At 39.4% G+C, this 19,649-nt stretch overlaps 1 protein-coding gene across 1 annotated transcript in view; it reads right to left on the reverse strand.

The window, feature by feature from the left end:
- LOC139726643 (serine/threonine-protein kinase N2-like) overlaps window positions 1–19,649 on the reverse strand; it is a 64,525-nt gene that overhangs the window by 19,518 nt on the left and 25,358 nt on the right. The window contains exons 3-5 of the mRNA XM_071637631.1: window positions 5,179–5,345; window positions 2,543–2,680; window positions 65–287 (exon numbers count right to left, since the gene is read on the reverse strand). Of these exons, the coding sequence (XP_071493732.1) occupies window positions 65–287; window positions 2,543–2,680; window positions 5,179–5,345 (528 nt within the window). The remainder of the gene's footprint in view (window positions 1–64; window positions 288–2,542; window positions 2,681–5,178; window positions 5,346–19,649) is intronic.

Raw genomic sequence — 19,649 nt, forward strand, 5'->3', positions numbered from 1 at the left:
AACTGCACTCGAAGGGGGATAATAGAAAAGGGCGTGGCAGGGCGCGGCAGTGGATGACACTCACTTGATAATTCCTCCTTGGTACTTGAGGAGCGGTGGCTGTTTCTGTTGTGGAAGGAGGTCTTGCCCCGCAGAAGGCCCCCCTTGCTGCCATCGCTGGGGCTGTGGGCCAGTGAGATGCTGTTCCTGGCCCGGGTCTGTATGGTCTCCTGCAGGTCCTGGCACCCCATCAGTCGCACCTCCAGGACGCCGGTCAGTGCCGCCGGCTTCGGGAGGGGGTTGTCCGACTGCAAGGGGTCATTTGAAGGTGAGAGGATTAGAAATGACCTACTACAACTACTAGAACTGGTTACAATGAAAAGCTAAACTACAAGCAAACAAACAAAGAGCAAAACATCACTCAAACATAATGTTCAGTTCCACATATTCATATCCATGTTGGAATCTAATCATGGTTTGTTTGATTTTGGGTTGTTTTCTTTTGGACTTTTGACTTGAATAGTTCATATAAATCAGATGCTGAATACAATGTATACATACAACATGTATGTATTCCAACATTCAGAACAACAAATGCTGTTAATTTCGCCCAAAATCTTTCCCAAGAAGATCTTTGCTGCCATGAAACTGACATGATCTATTCATACCTTATCAAAAGTGGCATGGCTTCAAGATCGGACTCTATGTACATAACATTTTTGGTGTTTTTGTTTGTTTGTTTTGGGGTTCTTTTTTTGTTTGTTATTGGGGTCTCCTTTCCACTCAATGCCAATGCATCTGACTGACGAGAAGCACATCTCACAGATATGTCCAGCTCAATATGGATGCATCCTCTATGAAGACTACCAGTGATGTAGACTCGACAAAAGCAGAACTTTATCTGGAAGGATAGTCTTTGTTTACGACTGCATCCAATACATGTAATACTGACACTATGCATACAAAATACATTATTGTAAAGTGACAACTACCTGTAGTTATAAACAGAAATGGTACGGAAAAGACTTCTTACAGCCTTGGACCACTAAGAGTACGTAACATTTATACAGTCTGCACTAATCTAGGTGTCACATGATGGAAGATGTGTTCTAGGAATGATTTCGAATGAAAATTGAACCCACTGGGTCATGCATAGTGTTTACGTCTCCCTTCAAGACTGCAAGCTCGTAAATCTTGAAAATGACACAATCAATGTCAAGGTCATTTGTAGTTTGTTTTGCATCATTTGTAGTTTGTTTTGCTCCATTTGCAGTCCAGTAAAAAAAAAGAAATGATGCCCCATTTTCTCATGAAGGATTTGCAGACAAGCCAAAGCTCACATTCTATGTATACGTGCACCTGGCATGCAAGACTTTATATCACAAAGCAGGTCATAGTCAATATCTGAACTGCAATTTTGCTGACAGTCTTTTCCAAACAACCTGTCAAAATTACATCAGGCCAAAATGTCAAGAGGCTAAAAGGGGCCATAAAGATATTCTCATATTTTCTACCTTAAAAGAAAAAAATTAAAAATGGAAAGAAAAGGAGGAAATAATTCACAGAGAATGGAAAGATTTGTATGTCTTCTTTTATCCTTAAAAAAGAGAAAACTTTACATAAAAGAAGTAAATACTGCATGCACACATATTTTGTTTTTGCGTCATCGTCAATGGTTAAATCATGGTTTCCTCTTCTTGAATAGCTGGTATTGATTTACAGCAATCAAAAGTAGGGTTCTCAGCATCAAATGTGTATGATGATAATAAACTGTCATACATGTGTCACATTTCACTGGTCAGCTGTTGAGTAGGCAGCGAAGCAGCCTCGAAAGCGAAACTTGATCGCACTTCCGCTACGTCGAATGCCAGATAATGTTCGAATCATACACATGCATCTGATGTTGCCATTCAGACTGAGCACTCGCTACTGCTCTCTTCAGTGGCCAACAGAGATATGCAATGACAAACGCTTATATGCAGAAATCGAAATTTCACTCTGACTGAAATAAGTTTGATCAACACCTGCAAATACATTACAGGATAAAGTCATTATTCCTGACACCGTTTCATTGTTATCGCCCATTACTGAACCAAGAAGATATCCGTAGCCGAAGAAATACTTCTACGTGGCCATGTGTGTGACACTCTCCATTCATTGCAAGCACTTTTGCAACATTTTGAGCATATGTTTCATCATTTGACTTCTGTTACTTTTTGCTTTCATTCTATAAAATGAATAATGCTTTGATGCTTAAATGAAAACATCAGTGTGTGATGAAAGTATGTTACATTGCGTAATCCAACTCGTCTTTAAACTGTAAAGACTTATTTGTGGTCTTTTTTTTTTCGCTTTCAATTAGATACTTTACTCCGACACTCACAGGACATCATCATTTAGAATTGAGCCAAAAAGCCATTTTCACACTAACAGATAAATGACTATTACGTATCTACGTGTATGTAAGGAGTTGATGAACTTCGTTCATCAAGCAAGAGGGCGCTATTCCTTGACTTGAAAATGAAGAAAAAAAAAAGAAAAGTTTCGCCACGATGAAGCGTACCTGAATCTTGCCCGTCTGGAGCTCTTCTTTGATCTGCGTGACCCGCGGCTGGTCAGCCGGTAGTTCCTGGATCCTCTTCTCCAGACTCTCACGCAGGACGTCCAGTTTGTGGCTGGACTCCAGTAAACCTTTCTGTGCCTGCAGAAACAAGAATGGATTCAGTCACAATATTGATCATCTAGAAAGACACTGCAACAAAAATATAGTGTGAAAACAATCTATTGGACCATTCGCACCAACTGTGAAAAATTGCAACTTGAAAAAAATTAATATCTGTAACTACACACATACCTTGAAATTTGATAAGCTACTACTGACTGTGCTAACAAACCATCTGCGTAACTACAAACCCGCACAACACAGACTTGTACTTGTCTCACTTCAAATATACACAAATTGTAGTTGGCTGTCATGATTTATGAGGGGGAAAAAAGCAATACCATAGAAATCTTGACAATTACAGTTGTACCACATGACTTTCACTACCTACTGGGTTATTTGCCATAGCCGCATGAATCCAGCTACGGTATCGTTTGAGTAACATTCATAGTCCCACAAAGACTGATGAGTCAATTGTGCATGTGCAGCACAGTGGCAAAGACTCACAATTTTTTTTGAGATCAGTAATATTAAAATTGTATGTTTTTATCACTGTGTGAGTGAAATGTCGCAGGGAACTCTAAACAGTTCAAATAGTTACCATATGACAAGGTCTTGGAAATATTTTTGGGGGTGCTTGTCCATGATCACACTTCCTAACATCTCTGTTCCTAAATTGCAAAACGTTATTTGGTCAAAGCAGTGATAGTCAACAAGAAGGGTGAAAATGAAGCCATTGCATGAAATAAGCACAATTTTCCTCTTTTTTTTTTCATTCATAGGAATCACAGTTGTTCTCAAAGTTGATGTACAAGGACCTCTTCAATCTATTCCTCCAGGCTCTTTCTCTATGAAGACAGGACCCAACAAAACATTTATGGATCTTACACAAGTGTCTTCAGTTCCCACAGTCATCACTGAGAAAAAAAGGGAGTGTACACTCTGCTCAAAATAAATAACTTCTTTCTCTTCCCAACAGGACTGGTAACCCCTTCCATGCAGTATAATATTCAAACGGTTCTTTCATCCCCCCATTCTACAATAAGTGCTCTTTTTCACAGATTGAACCACACTGAACCTTCTTGAGATTGAGTGAACCAATTGGCATTTATCAAAAATGCCAAATGTATTGTATATCGTCTGTGCTAAAAATCACCGACATGCTCAGAGGATGAAAGATTGCTGTGGTTTCTAAAAAGTGAACTGGAGATACATGTCGCCTCCATCTCGTTTGGCGGAAAAAGGAAAGAGGAACTAACAAATCAAAAGCCACCATGTGGAGCCATGTAGGTGATCGCTTGCTTACATATGTCACACTCGTGTATTTAAGAGAATTTTCACATGCAGAGAGATGTGCCGCACACTACATCTGTCACATTCCTGAACCCTGTGACCCCAGGTGACCTTTGACCCCTGAAACTCTATCTGCCCTGCACTTTCCAGGGGTGCTCTACATCACTGTCACTGGGTAGAAATATATATGGAGCAGACTCCAGGATAAGATTCTGCCCACAGTTGGTCTAATGAGGCCTGCTGTAGTGCCACACAAGATTTCTCTGGCAAACATATTTCTATTCCACTGTAATGTTTCCACTTTCTCTTCTTTTTGTTTGTTTCCTTGTTTGAAGGGTGCATAAATGGTGCACCTTTCTCATAACAATCCCAATCAATTATTCTTTTCTCCAGAGCTGGTCTGGAATGTGTGTGTGTGTGTGTGTGTGTGGGGGGGGGGGGCAGTGCATTGTGTCCAATTTCTCTAAACGACAACAGCATCATGTTCTGATCCTCTGTTTATTGGAAAAGGGGCCCCCTCATGTCTGCGCTGTAAAAGCTTACTGTACCTACTGAAGCTCACAATACTTCATTCTATATATACACACGATATACTTGTGAACATATCCAGCAGACAGCTACAGATATGTTGCGGAAGTGAACCCCTGTATGAAGAGTGATGTCTGACAAATCGATAAAAATGGAACCTGCTGATCGGAGGACGACTGAGCAAAATCAGATGCATGGATAAGAATCATTTCATGTGCACAGACCACACATTATTATACACAATGATGAAGGGCATCTCAAAAGTGCTGACTTTGGTTATGTGAATAGTGATGTCACTCACACAAAATTCATGATCTCTTTTATTCTGTATCAAACCCGGACCAAATTCTTGTTTTGTTTTGTTTTTCTCATGATTTGTGCATAGGAATAGACTTCATATGAAAGAAAAGAAACCATAAAGTACCCAGACAATGCCACAGGACATTTTGTTTGGATGCTGACAATACTGAAACAGTCATAAACTTCCTCATATGAAGTGTTAAAAACAAATTTTGCCCACATTTTGTTCAGCTCACCTACTGCCTTCACACTGTCTTAATCCACTAAATGTTTTCAATGCTTTGTGAAGTTAAAAACTTTCACATCACATGCATTTTACTTTCACAAATCTTGGCTCCTAGCAAAATTTGTGGAAGTTTCATGTGCACACGAAAATGTCTGGTTTCACAGTAACCAAATTGATCCCGGATATTTACCTCAGCCAGCCCCTTTTTGTCGGCAGTCTTGGCATTGTTGTACATCTTCAGGACATTCTTGAAGCCGTCAATAAGGGCCAGTTCTACCTTGTAGTGGTGCCGCAGCTCCTCCACGCGGAATTCGATTGGCGTCAGCTGCAGCTCGACCGCCGACGTCCGCCTGAAACCTGCGAGATGGAAAAGGAGTACAAAAAAAAAAGAAAAGAAAAGAGAGAAGAGAGTCAAAATGGCCGCAGATCCGATCAGACGATCTGATTTGCAAACTCATACCCATGATCCACATTGCATCAGAGATCGGCTTTGAAAAAAAAAAATATGGTTCAAATTAAAAATGGTTTGACACTAATTCCTCTTAAAACTTTGTGGAACGAATGCATAACAACCTCAGACACAGCATCTATGCACATCGACAGTTCCCCCTTATATTTTTATGATATTATAAACTAATATCTTTTTCATGACTGAACAAGATTTATCACAGATACTACAAGAAAGCTGCACGTCTTCCAAGACCAGGGAAGATGACTCTTTCACTCAAAGTAAAAAAAAATAAATAAAAAAAATTCTGATATTTTCATTTTACTAGGAAAGCAGTGCCATGGTTCTATCGTCTAGCAAAAGCTATTAAAGGGAAGATAAACCCTAAAAGCAATGTGGATTGAGTGAAAGCAGCAACATTAGTAGAACGCATCAGTGAAAGTTTGAAGAAAATCGGACAATCTATGCAAAAGTTATGAATTTTTACAGTTTTGGTGTTGGAACTGCTGGATGAGGAGACTACAAGAAGTTATGACGTATGAGTGGACAACAATACAAAGAAAATATAAAGAAAATTCTACAAAAATCCATTTTTCATGAAAATTACAAATTCCGTCAACTTCATACTGACATATGTTAAGGGTAGCAATTATTCCCCCTGCTTTCTGAAAGAGGTTAGTCACTAGTGCTCTTTCATAATGCTAGAAAAATGAATTTTTGTTGAATTTCCTATATTTTCTTCATATTGTTGTCCCCTCATACGTCATAACCCTTTAGTAGTCTCCTCATCCAGCGGTTCCAACACCAAAACTTAAAAAATTCATAACTTTTGCATCGATTGTCCGATTTTCCTCAAACTTTCCCTGATGTGTTCTACTAATGTTGCTGCTTTCACTCAATCCGCATTGCTCTTTGGGTTTACCTTCCCTTTAAAGATAAAGGCCATGGATCCCAAAGGTACTTTGCACTTTTGATGTGCACTTCGCACAGCAAAAAAAAATTGTGTGCAATTCAAAACTTTTTATTTTCACTTTCATGCAACATGCAAAACAACCCTTGACTCACTGTTTGATAATGTTATTTGCTGAAGACTGCCATTCCCAGACAGAACTTAAAGGAAACCAAAACCCAAAGAGAAATGTGGATTGAGTGAAAGCAGCAACATTAGTAGAGCGCATCAGTGAAAGTTTGAGGAAAATCGGACGATCAATGCAGATGATAAATTTTTAAAGTTTTGGTGTTGGAACTGCTGGATGAGGAGGCTATTAGAGGTTATGACATCATGTGTGGACAACAAAGAAAATATAAAGAGAATTCCATAAAAATTCATTTTCATGAATATTAAACATTCCATCAACTTGATACTGACATATGTTAAGGGTAGGAATTATTCCCCCTGCTTTCTGAAAGCGGTTAGTCAAGTGTTCTTTCATTATGCTAGAAAAGTGAAAGCATGCTGAATTTTCTGTATTATTTTCTTTATAATTGTTGTCCACACATGATGTCATTTAAAACTTAAGTAGTCTCCTCATCCATCGGTTTCAACACCAAAACATAAAAAATTCATTTAACTTTTGCATCGATTGTTCAAAATTCCTCTAACTTTCACTGATGTTTTCTACTAATGTTGCTGCTTTCACTCAATCCACATTTCTCTTTTGGTTTTGGTTTCCTTTAATGTAGAAATGGGGCAAAAGATTTGCACCATAGCACTACTCATCCATACAATTACAGCAAACACAAAAGCAACAACACCCATGAATACATTAAATACATTGTACATGCATTCTCATCAACATAGTTAATTCTCACAATATCAATGAATGTTTCACTAAGTTCATGTAAAGTTCAGTAAACTGCAGTCAGCTACAAGATAGTTCTCCTAAGGGCTTTTTACACTTGTGTTTCTTAACCCGGGACTTTCTCTGACCCAGGACTATCGTTAGTCCCGTACCAATTTTTTCAGCTTTTTACACTCGCCAATTAGTCCCGTACTATCTCTTGTCCGGGGCTAAGGAGAAAACTGACCTTTTTACACTCGTATTTCTTAGCCCAGGACTTTCCAAACCACACGAATATTCATAATTACGCTGTGTACTGTACAAGTACACGCACGCACCGGCAGCACTTGATGACCTCGTTTCTGATTGGTCAGTGAGGGTCGGACTTCGTCTCCGTCGCTTAGCCCAGGATTATTTTTTCGTTCTGTTTACACTCACTTGCTTGGCACCGCAATTGCGGTGCTAACCCCTGCTATTTTGCAGGGCCAGATAGTACCGTACTATCGGTGGGGCTAGCCCACTTTGGCAAAAACGAGTGTAAACAGAAAGTGGGCTAAGGATAGTCCCGTACCAACGGTGGGGCTAAGGCCCCCCCTTAGCCCCACCGTTGGTCCGGGGCTAAGCAAAATTTTACAAGTGTAAAAAGCCCTCTACACTCTCTTCCAAAGAACAGAAACTCATAACTTCGATGCATTGTAATATACAATGTAAATTTATCTGGAGACCGCCCACACATTTTAAGCATAATTATTTGGCAGATTGTTTCACATTTTGAAACTAAATCAGCTCTTGATTGAATATAAATCTGCAAGGAGGAAGCAGAAATGACATTGGTGGTCAAGTGGTGTCCACATTCCTTGGTGTTGATGACTCTCGCTCGAAATATGGCCAATAATGACACTAAACTTCCCTGTTGTGCGATATGTGCCACTCCCACGTCAATTCTGACTTTACAGAGATCCACTATCATAAACTCAGCATAAAACAGACAGAACAGCATAAGTTCATTCAAATCTGATATAAATGTAAAGTGGGATTGCCTTGGAATTTCAGAGCATAGCACATTTTCACTATGAATGAAGCAGCGAAAAGATACTCAGAAATGGGTATGGTAGTGATATCCTTGTCTCATAGTTATAAATCCTAATGGCCTTCACACTGATCTTCACAACTTTGTTTTTGTTTAAATGACATTTTAAAATAAGTAAATATCCATCATATCTCGTATACAATCATTGTAGAGTTTTACCAAGTTCTTCAATACCAAAATAACTCTCTCAGGGAGGGGTCTGTTTGCGATTGTTACATAATTGGACCAAAACCATGCATTTTCTATCATTTTCAATACACTCAACTAGAGAGCTGTGAGGCAATTACCACATTGATCACCTCTTCTACGATTTGCATGAAGAAGTAGTGACATTGGATATTGCAGTTCTATCCAAACAAGTGAGTCTTTGAATACACATTCAGTTTAACTTTTGTACTTCATATCTACTGTAAAGAGGCTTTAATCATTCATGATTCTGTTTAAAGTTTCATTCTACTCTGCAAGTCATTTGATATCACAATGTACATGTATCCTTTGTATGGTTTTTTCATATCTCCACTAAAAAAAAAGAAGAGCAAAAAATGTATCAACTGTGAATGAAATTTCACTGCTATCATACATATGTACTCAGGTATTGATAACCTCCCTCCCCCCCCCCCAAAAAAAGAATAGAATAAAATAAAAATAAATTGAAGGAAAGAAGGATTTTTAAGATTGCATTAATGGTAGATGCTTGGAAACCCTGGTTACAAAGTCGCGATCACATTATAACCATGGCCTCCAGGCAGCTCCTACTTCACTGGCAACTCAGAAAGGTCGAGCAATCGATGCCATGGACTGATTTGGCAGTTCTCTCCCTCTCTCACTCTCTCCCACATCCAGCGGGTACACCTCCACTGATCTAACGATCGACGCCGGTGAAATGCCGCACATAAATTGAGCTTGGTACCCTGCTCAGTGTGATGCCACCATTGCAAAGCACCCCTAGACTCTTCTTGAAATGTCAGCGGCCAACTCAACAAAACACCCAGCCTAGACATATCGAAGGGGGGGGGGGGGGGGGTTAGGGGGTGGAAGACACACACACACACACACACACACACACACACACACACAAACACAGTCCAATCCTAATGCTCAGCACACTGAACATTCCCTTTATGCAGATACTTCAAGCGTACAAAATTCATCTTACCCAACCGAGTGCGAAAGATTTCTTGTGCAAAGATGTCAGTAAAATTTTTCAGTGACAGATTTATACATGTAGCAATCCTAACTGATGGTGTGCTTCTGCAGTCTTTAGAAGTAATTTGAGCAGTGTCAAAATGAAATCCTTTTGCCACTAACACACTTAACACCCCCCCCCCCCCCCACCACCACCACCACCCCACTAAGCTACATGTAGATTAGGCTTTGGGGATTAACAGAGAAATAATTAGAAACATACAATGTATACGGCAGACTTTTTGCTCCACTCAAAAGATTTTGTTTTCCCTAAGAAGGAAAAGGAAACAAAAATGAACAAATGTGAATCATCAACTCTGCAATTATTTTTTCAGAATGCTTTGCTTCAAATCTGATCTACAACTGATTTTTGTAAACTGTAGATGTGCTTCACTCCTATGGAAAAGGCAATTTCTCTACGGGAAAAGGCAATTTCTCTCCGGCAAAGGCAATCTCTCTACACTTTCTCAAAACTGAAGTTTAGTTTTGGTTTTGTTTGTGTTTGTGTTTTCACTACCGAGTAAATGGGCAAAAGGGTCTGTCCTCTGAAGACTGTGTGTGCGTATGTGTGGGTGTGAGTTTACAGTCATATAGCATCACACAGCAGTTGCCAAAACAGCACTGGTGGAAAGGGGGCTAACACTGGAATGCACTGGTGGGACTGAGCAAAATCAAATTACCACCATTCTTTCTGCCTGCTGTTTGCTGCTACAAAGGGCTCGTCTTCTATATACAGGGCCCTGAAGATATGCAGTACCAGGTGGACAATTTATAGTCTCATAAGATAGCCAGCAAAATGAAATAAGCGAAACGAATATTTTACGCCGGCCATAACTACTGTTTACTGCAGAAGTTCTCTACCAACCCCCCCCCCCCCCCCCCGTAAAAACAAACAAACCAAAAACAAACGAACAAACAAACTAACAAACAAACAAACAAACAACATTTTAAAGAAAGTATTGCATGGGATGCAAACAAATACACTTGCTCAGATTTTGCATTCTATGAAGTACTGCGTTGAAGCTTTGTGATTTACACGAACTGGATTTTCTGTACTCAGTTTACAGTCGCATGAGATGTCGACGCTTGTATACTCGCTGCTGCATGCAATTGCATCAAAGCTCTGAATACTTTAATTCACAAACAATATGCTTTGGTGGACATAGACCCTACATCTCACAGTTTGCTGCTCTACAAATAAGAAATCAGATATGATTCACACACTGTGATGTCCTGATTTCTGATGTGTCCCACAGTCGTCCAAAGTCCATGCTGAGAGTGGCGGCAATAGGTCTGGCACCCGATTATTCAAATACACAATTTCCAAAAGCACTGTATACAAATATTTTGACTTTACGTTGACCTTTTCAGAGGTCATGTGGGGGTCACATAGTGGAGATATCAATCCCCCCCCCAAAAAAAAAACCTTCTGTTTTTCATTATACTTGGTGCAGACAGATTATCAGGATGAACTACGTGTGAAAGATTTACGGTTTCATCAAGATGATGATAAATAAAAATACAATAAGAAAGAAAAAAAACCACAACTAGACGTCCAATGCCATAGATTTTGAAGAAAATGAACACAGTTAAAAATTACATGTAAAGAACATGTGAATATTTGGAATTAACCACAAACTAGTTGAATATTTTAGACACCACTGACCACTACTGTTCATCTATTGTTCACTTTGAAATAGAACTGCGCAAGGACTAATTATACAGTTGGAGTAGGTCTGCATGTTATTATCAGTGCGACAAAAGGCACGTACCATAACTGTTATAGCAGTTACGTTCAGACGACAAGCCCTAACCTCGAGGTTAGGAAACCTCGAGGTTAAGCTCTTACCTCCTAACCTTGACGTGCGAATCTTAAACGCGAGGTTACGAAACCTCGAGGTTAAATCACAAATCGTGTTGTGAATGTAGGACCTACTAATACAGAATATTACTCCTGACTTTCAAGCATTCCCACTTTGAAATTTGGACAGGAAAATGATGAAAAGAAAGCAAACTCTTTTTCCCACAGTTTAAAAAAAAAAAAAAATCTTCCTAATCAGGCATATCACCTTCTCTTGCAGGTTTCTTGGTTTTGCCGTTCACGATCTGATCAGAGTAATCTACATGGTGACAGGACACGAGTACTACCATTGCATTAGAATAGCACCATGTGTCATGTAAATATCACCGCCTAATTCAAGAGTAATTCCACTGTATCGTATACATTCACAGGGTTATCAATGTTGTTGTCTTCATGATAATGAAAGTAGTCACTAACCCCCGTAATCTTCGCTGTTTGCAATCACACCCACTGTCTTGTTTTTCTTTTCCTCTTTTTTCAATAACGATGCATGACCTGTTTTTGGTTAAAATACTTTGCCAGGAAAATGTCCTGATTGGCCACAACTGCTGTAGGATGACCTCTTAAAACCCTCATTGCACTGCTCTGGCATGGATTCAATTTCTAATATTAAAGGATGATTGAGGGCAAATATTGTCAAGAAGCTAAGCTTGGCTACTGCACCCAAAGGTACGGTCACGGTCAGCCCACGCACACTGTCATTTAAAAAAAGAAAAGAAAAGAAAAATGGATGTAACATCAAGCTTAGATCAAGATAGAGGAGCAGTGCAAAAACAAATGTAAAACCCACTGCTACACTACAATGTACATGTATGCATGCAATTTGTGTAATTTTAGCAAACCAGTCTATTCACATTATAAACGATGGAGAGTGTGTGTGTGTGTGTGTGTGTTGGGGGGGGGGGGGGGCACAAGAGAGAACACAGAAATCAACACACATGTAACATAATTTTACAACTAAATTCTGTGGATGGAGTATCCACCACCTGTTCACAGGAAAGGGAAAGGGGTGTGATGAGGTTGCCAAACTCCATTTTTTATCTTTTTCTTTGTTGTATATTTATATATAGGACCCTATATTTTTTTGGTGGTGGTGGGGCAGGCAAAGCATTCAAGATGATGATTTTAGCAGAATCTCTAGAAGAGAGTATCCATCTACTGCTTAATTGAGGACAATTCCAGTGCCTGCCAAGTTGACAGTGAGATGTTATGCCATGAACAGGGTTGGTGGGTAAGTCGGGATCGCTACTATGCAAACAGTTTTTTTCTCCACGACGTCTGATTAATTTGCTTGAGTTCATCAGAAAAGGACTATCTTAGTAAAAGGCTTCCAAAAAATTTTTTAAACTGTCGAGGACTTTTTTTGGCATTATTTTCACAACAGGAGAATTTATCGTTGGCATATTGCCATGTGCTCGAAAAAGGTTTGTCAAACTACGATTATTTCCTGACTTGGACGGATCATAACCACCTCACAGGGAGAGAAACAGGATTTATTATCAATGATCATCATGTGTTTTTTCCATGTTATCCTCTAGTATTATCACCCATACTGCAGAGTCAAATGAAGTGCGAATGAACCCCCATGGGCCAGTGGAAAGGGAAGCGGGCCAGACAAACGCCAAATTATACACAGATAGGCTCGCATTATAATCGCCCACCAAAGGTAAAGTAAGGAGCCTATTTCTGTGAAAACGGGTTTATCATAACTTTAATAGGACTCCCTTCTCTTTCAAGGATAGGGAGATAATCTGGTGCAGGATATCACAATGTCATTTGAATCCCTGAAACACTGATACATTGTCAGACAGGGATAGCCAAGTTTCAGTATTTGTAAGAGACAAAGACAAGGGTGACATTACAGTACAGTGTATTTGGAATCTACAGAATGTATCTCTAGCACTCACTTGTTATATTTTTGTCCAACAGACACTGTACTGCTTAAATGTTCAGTGTCAACTCGAATTACATACTGTAGCAGCAGTGCAACAAAGTCTTCAAATATAGCCAGGCCATGTCAGAGTAGGAATTCACCAAGTTTTCATGCGTTTAACACTTACAATGGCTGCTGGTATGAAAAACAAAAAAAGGATCAGATTGAAGATCTAGATTTGTTGTAGAAACATCTACAGTGTACTTTTAAAGGCCTTGTCCTCGTGATTTTGATAGTCTTTTGTCAGGGTGTGTACCTAAAAGAAAAATTGAAGATCTACTGGCAGTGGGATATGCCAATACTGCTGCCTAGAGTCCACTATTCCAAAGGCAACTGGTGCGTTTGTCCCATATCCATAAAATTCTACTTCATCCAGCAAATGAATTGCAGAGACTCTCATTAGTGTTTAAAAGGTTCAAAGGCTGAAGACATATTTGCTCACGCGTCATTCTTAACGCTTAAAGATTTACCTGACACCTCACCTCTTGTATCTCTGAATAGTTTTTAAGTGTCGTTAATGTACAAATTGTACTGAGTGCTTGGAGTCATTGAGAGCAGATTTTTATACCCATTAACCCTTTCTGTGCCAGAGAATTTGGACAGTGTATACAACACTATTTAAGGTTTTCTATGCCAATCGGCACTCAGGGCATGCATGGGGTTAAACAGAACAGCCATTTAAGAGGCAAACAAATATGAAGTTTTATGGGAAATGTTAATTAGAAATCACACCCTGTTAATGGGATTACCCCATTAACCACAGCCCATTATACTCAGACCATCATATCATTACTGCCTGCAAAATGAAAAGGAATTCATCACTCAGTAATGCTATCACAACAAGCATCATAAATTCTCATCATCTTTCACATTCCAAACAATGTTTCCAATGTATGAGACCAAAGATACATGTACTTTGCTGACAAAATGTAAAGCTGTAGGCTCTACTGCACATAAGCCAACTATGCTGACTTAATGATAAGAAATGCATTTGAGTCACCACAGAGAATGAAAAATGTGATAGTCATATATGTCACTGATGATGGCAACAAGCTAAATTTACTGCTTAATTTCTCTTTTTCTTGAACATTTGAGTATGAAACAACAGTCAAAAAGTGTGCCACAGAATAAATCATCTGCATGCAAAGAGGCACGAGTTCCCGAACACCTCCTCTGATGTACATACGAAGAATGAACAGAAACTCAGATGCATGTTATGATAATCAGCACAAAAGCATCATTCTTTTCTGATCTGAATTCTTGCTTTGTGTAGCACAAAGCAGCCCTCTATTAAACTCTACAGATATTGAGGTTTCTGTGTGTACATCAAATCAAGTTTAATACTGTCCTCACACATGCAACCAAACAGGAAATCGAATGTGGACGTTAACCCAGGTAAGGAGAGAGGAGATCCAAGTTAATGCACTTAGGTAAGGCCAGCACCCCTGACACAACCTCCAAGGCCCGAGTCAACCCAAATAGTTCAATCCACATGGAGCAGTCAAGCTCAAGGTATGAAGACAACAAATCCAGGGATTATCCCAAGATTGCAGAGAGCAGTGAGTCAGTTTGGCTAGCTGCATTTTCATGTTAGCTCTTCAACAACTTTTCATCGCATAACTCTCTAAAACTGACTAGATACAAGTATGTCCCCAAGAAAAATTACAATCGGATTTCTGCATTGCTAACTTTCAAAATAATCTAACAATTGCTAAATGCAATTTCAGCGTATGAAACTATAACTCCTTTCCTTTATCTTGCAGAAAACCTAAATCCAATCTTCCATGAGTTAATAATTTCATATCTTTCCTTAAAGGACAAGTTCACCCTCATAGACATGTGGGTTGAGTGAATGCAGCAATATTAGTAGAACACATCAGTGAGAGTTTGAGGAAAATTGGACAATCTGTTAAGAAGTTATGAATTTTTGAAGTTTCTGCTCTGTCACGGCTGGATGAAAAGACTAGTATAGCTCGTGATGTCACATGAGTACAACGATATACACATGTAAGGAAAGAATAAAGAAAATTTAACATATTTCCATTTTTCTCGCAAAATAAAAGAACACTCGACTTCTCTCTTTCAGAAGGCAGGGGGAATAATATTACCCTTAACATACGTCAGTAGCAAGTCGAAGAAATGTGCACTTTATACAAAAAGTAAAGTTTTGTGAAATTCTCTTTTTATTTTCCTTATATAGTTGTACACATGTGACATAATACACTGTAGTAGTCTTCTCCTCCAGCAGTGACTGCGCAGATACTTAAAATGTGTGTAACTTCTGAACGGATTGTCCAATTTTCCTCAAACTTTCACTGATGTGTTCTACTAATATTGCTGCATTCTCTCAATCCTTATGTATATGAAGGTGGACTTGTCCTTTAATCATTCATTTTCACACTTTAGCAACACTCACAAACTAAAAAAAAAAAAATCTGTTTCCTTTTTGATGTCATGAATTAATAGTTGAAAATGAAAAGAAGCAAGCAGTCACTCTTTCAACAGAGATTTTGTGCCAGAACACAATGAACAACTGTGTATTTGTATGGTGTGAACACAATGGACAAAACTTTGAGGGAAGGGATTCCTGACATGCTCTACAAAATCCCCATTTCTCTGTATTTTTTAAACTACTGAAGCAAATCCGATTGGGTTTTCTGTAGATATGTAACAAGTTATAGTTTCGTACCTTGAAATTGCATTTTTATAATTCACAATTTTGAAAGCTACTGTTGCAGAAAGTTCAATTGTACATTCTTTTGGTACATTCAAGGCAATAGTTGTTTCAGCTCCTCCTTTCTAATTTCTTAGCCTATGACAGGATGGTTACAGCTCGTTATTCCGAAGGTTCCTTATTCCGAAGGCTCTTCAGTCCGAAGATTCGTTATTCCGAAGGTTCGTTTTTCCGAATTTCATTTTCGGATGAACAAACTTCGGAATAACGAACCTTCGGAATAACGCCACAAATGTTCGGCTTTATGAACCCTTTTCCATTTTCGGATTAACGAACCTCTAGGTATAGGGAATTTGTGTGTTTCGGACTAACGAACCTTCGGAATAATGAACCTTCGGAATATCGAACCTTCGGAATAACGAACAGCACCCGACGGGATGGTAACATGATGAAGCTTGGGTCAGATGAGAATAATAAGGAGCAGAAACCTAACGAGAAACTACTTGGAGTACCGTATTAAATGACACCAACAACCAAGGAACCAAAAAACAAAAACGACAACATCAGCTGAACCTGACAGTGATCATCAGAGTGTAATCGGATACAAGTAGGTACAGGATGCAAAGGATTTGATTGCCAGTGAAGAATTTGACACTGCATGATGCTGTCAAGGTAGAGGCTTTGCTTTTGTTGTAAACATATATTCCAACAGTTCCACGCAATGCACATGTACAATGTACCAAATAAATACTGGGGTATGGTGACCTTTGCTTGACCAGTAGAAGCCAAGGTAATAAAGAATGGACATAAAATTCAATATCCACCAATAGAAGAAGGTCACAAAACATTGAATACAATTTTGCAGAATTAATACTCAGAGGAGTCATGTCCAGGCCTGGCCATGTCAAAAGAGCAGCAAAATAGATAATTACCACCAAAATTACTGCACACTTCAGTCAGTTCCATATTTTTTCTTTTTGTCCTCTTTTTTGCATCACCTGTTCCCTTTATTCTCTTCAGCTCAGTCTTGAGCAATCTGCTAATTTCTCCAACAAATAGGCCCAGAAAGTGTGCGTCTTTGGTGTTTACAAAAAATTGGTGTGTGTATGTATGCGTGTGTGTGTGTGTGTGTGTGTGTGTGTGTGTGTAGTGTGTGTGTATGCTTAAAACATCCATTGCTCACAATTTTATATTACATTTGACAGCAATTAGCCTGTTTCTCCAAGGGCACAACTAATCAAAAAGAAGGGGGGGGGGGGGTCTGTATCTGTATTTCTCGTTACCATGTACCACAGACTATTGCACATACAATGGCATTCTCAGCCTTCCCCATCATTTGCCTTCTACTTCGCCGAGAATGGGCCAATGATTGGTGTTAGTCTCTCCGCCAAATTCTCGCGCCACCGGGCAGCTAGCGGCATCGTCGACGGCAGAGCAGGCGGCGAACGAGCGAGAGACGAGCAATGTCTCTAGATGGTAATGAGGGCAAATTTGACGCTACCGCAACAGCTTAAGACGCAATTAGGCGACAATGGCGAGCTGCCGGAGCAAATTGATGGGGAAGCGAGTGCCAATGTCATTTGGGACTGGACAACAGACAATACAGTATGAACTATGATCACACATAGTAAACCACAAACACAATGGTAGACACAAAAAGATATTCATGTGAGTCTCAGGTTTACTGAACATCTTCAGGCCTTATTCTACTCCCTTGGTTAAATTAACTTTGATGAAGATACTTGTAGCAACACCAAACAAAGCAGAGAGGGAAAGATTCATTAGAATTGGACAAAAGAGAGCATTTTTTTTTTAGATTTAATATTTTCAGGAAACAGAGATTATGAACTGCCATATCTAGTGTAGTTACACATTAAAATCAAATGATATGATGTCATGGTCTCACAACTCTGCCATTGGCTAGTCCATGATAATAGTAAAAAAAAAAAATGTTCGAACTTTGCAAGATTTAGTCTCCTTTTAAAGAACCATGTCATCACTGCTAAATCATTGTAACTTTTTGTACCGCTGAAACAAAATTTAATACTACGAATGTCATTTCTTCTTCTATGGCTAATTCATTTCGGAAAAGGAAATTCAGTTAGGGTGTATACCAACAATATGTGCAGATAAAAACAATGAATCATGCAAATATGATTGAAATAAAAATGAATTGCTTACAGCGAGTTGTACTGCCATGAAGAATTTTGGCAGCCATTAATTTGTTCTTTTAAACAGAATAAGGTGAATAACATGATGAGTGAGAACTCAATGGCTGGTAAAACAAGAGAAGCCTCCATGGGTATCGAACTCTTCCATGAACTTGTAGATGCTATCAATGATTCATGCTAAGCCTGGAAGAAAAACAAGAATATCTCAGCTCTCCCTGCGGATGCATGTCTGGTTCTCAGAATTCTAGCTGGAATCTCACCACAAACTGCAGCGGTGAGAAACTCAACCAAACTTCCTATGGCACCATTTCACAAAACTGAAAGTGGGTACAGAAGAAATGCAACCTGCTCTTCCAAACCTCATCCTGGAGCTGTCCCATGGGGCAAGCTCAACTTGGAAATACTGACAGTCTTCACAAACATTGTGGATGCCATGGTAACAGGCCACCTCCATAACAATTTTTGTGGATATATGGCTGGGAGCTAGCCTTTGGGCATGAAATATTTACCAGTATTATGTGTAAGAATACTTGTTGGACATGGATATATGAACAGGTTTCACAAACAACAAATTAAAGAATGTTTAGGCGTGTCTTCATCAGGCCGAAGTTCAAACTAGTAGGCTTTTTTTGCGGTTTAGGAAAAACGCCCGATATCATAAATGTGCGTCTTCATCAGCTCAAACACAGCTCGCTTGGGAAATTAGACCAAAGTTGACGTACACCACTATGCGTACTTTGCATCATTAATCGGCTCGACTCGCTCAGACACATACAGCTCTGTGGGCTCACAGTGCATGGTTCAAATGATGGGATCAAGAATCTTTTCGGCTGATGGAGACGCAACACAATTAGCATGCTAATTCGTAAATTGGCATGCTATTTCACAAACTAGACCAAGATTCGGGGAAAAAGTTTCCCGATCAAATAGCATGCTACCATAAAATAGCGCGCTATTTTGAAATTTTGGTCTGATGAAGACAGACCTATTGGAGTGCCTACAATTGTAGGTAAGCAATCGACAAAAATGGGTCCAAGATATTCTACTCTCTTCTACAAAGCAATTGTTGGCTTCTCGCAAATGATACACCAAATATATCCTTGTAAACATAATTGTGCAGAGTCATATTGCTACATGCACTTTACAGAAAGAGTTAGTGATACTGTAAACGTCAATATTTTCGCGCGATTAATTTTTCGCGCTGAGCGGCTCGAAAACGTATTCGCGGGTTCTTAAATTCGCGCTCCGCAGCAGGTTACTTTACTGTAGTACACATTCACTGCTTTCATCCAAAGCCTCTGCTACATAGCTTGCTATGCCAGCGTACGACAAGCGACGTAGCGAGCGGCTCGACTGCGAGTACAAGCACTCAAATACGTAGTACAGCTGTGACTGTAGTACCGTAGTCACGGGGGAATGTAGCATCGGTGCGCGCGGTGCACACTGCATGCTACAGTACACAGCAATCTATCGTCTCTTCGCACAGTACTAGTAGCGTAAACATGCCTGTACATTGTA

The sequence above is a fragment of the Diadema antillarum genome, unplaced genomic scaffold, assembly GCF_040938485.1.
Source record: "Diadema antillarum isolate AM-2024a unplaced genomic scaffold, OU_Dant_1.0 seq00000094_RagTag, whole genome shotgun sequence".
Taxonomy (NCBI): Eukaryota; Metazoa; Echinodermata; class Echinoidea; order Diadematoida; family Diadematidae; genus Diadema; species Diadema antillarum.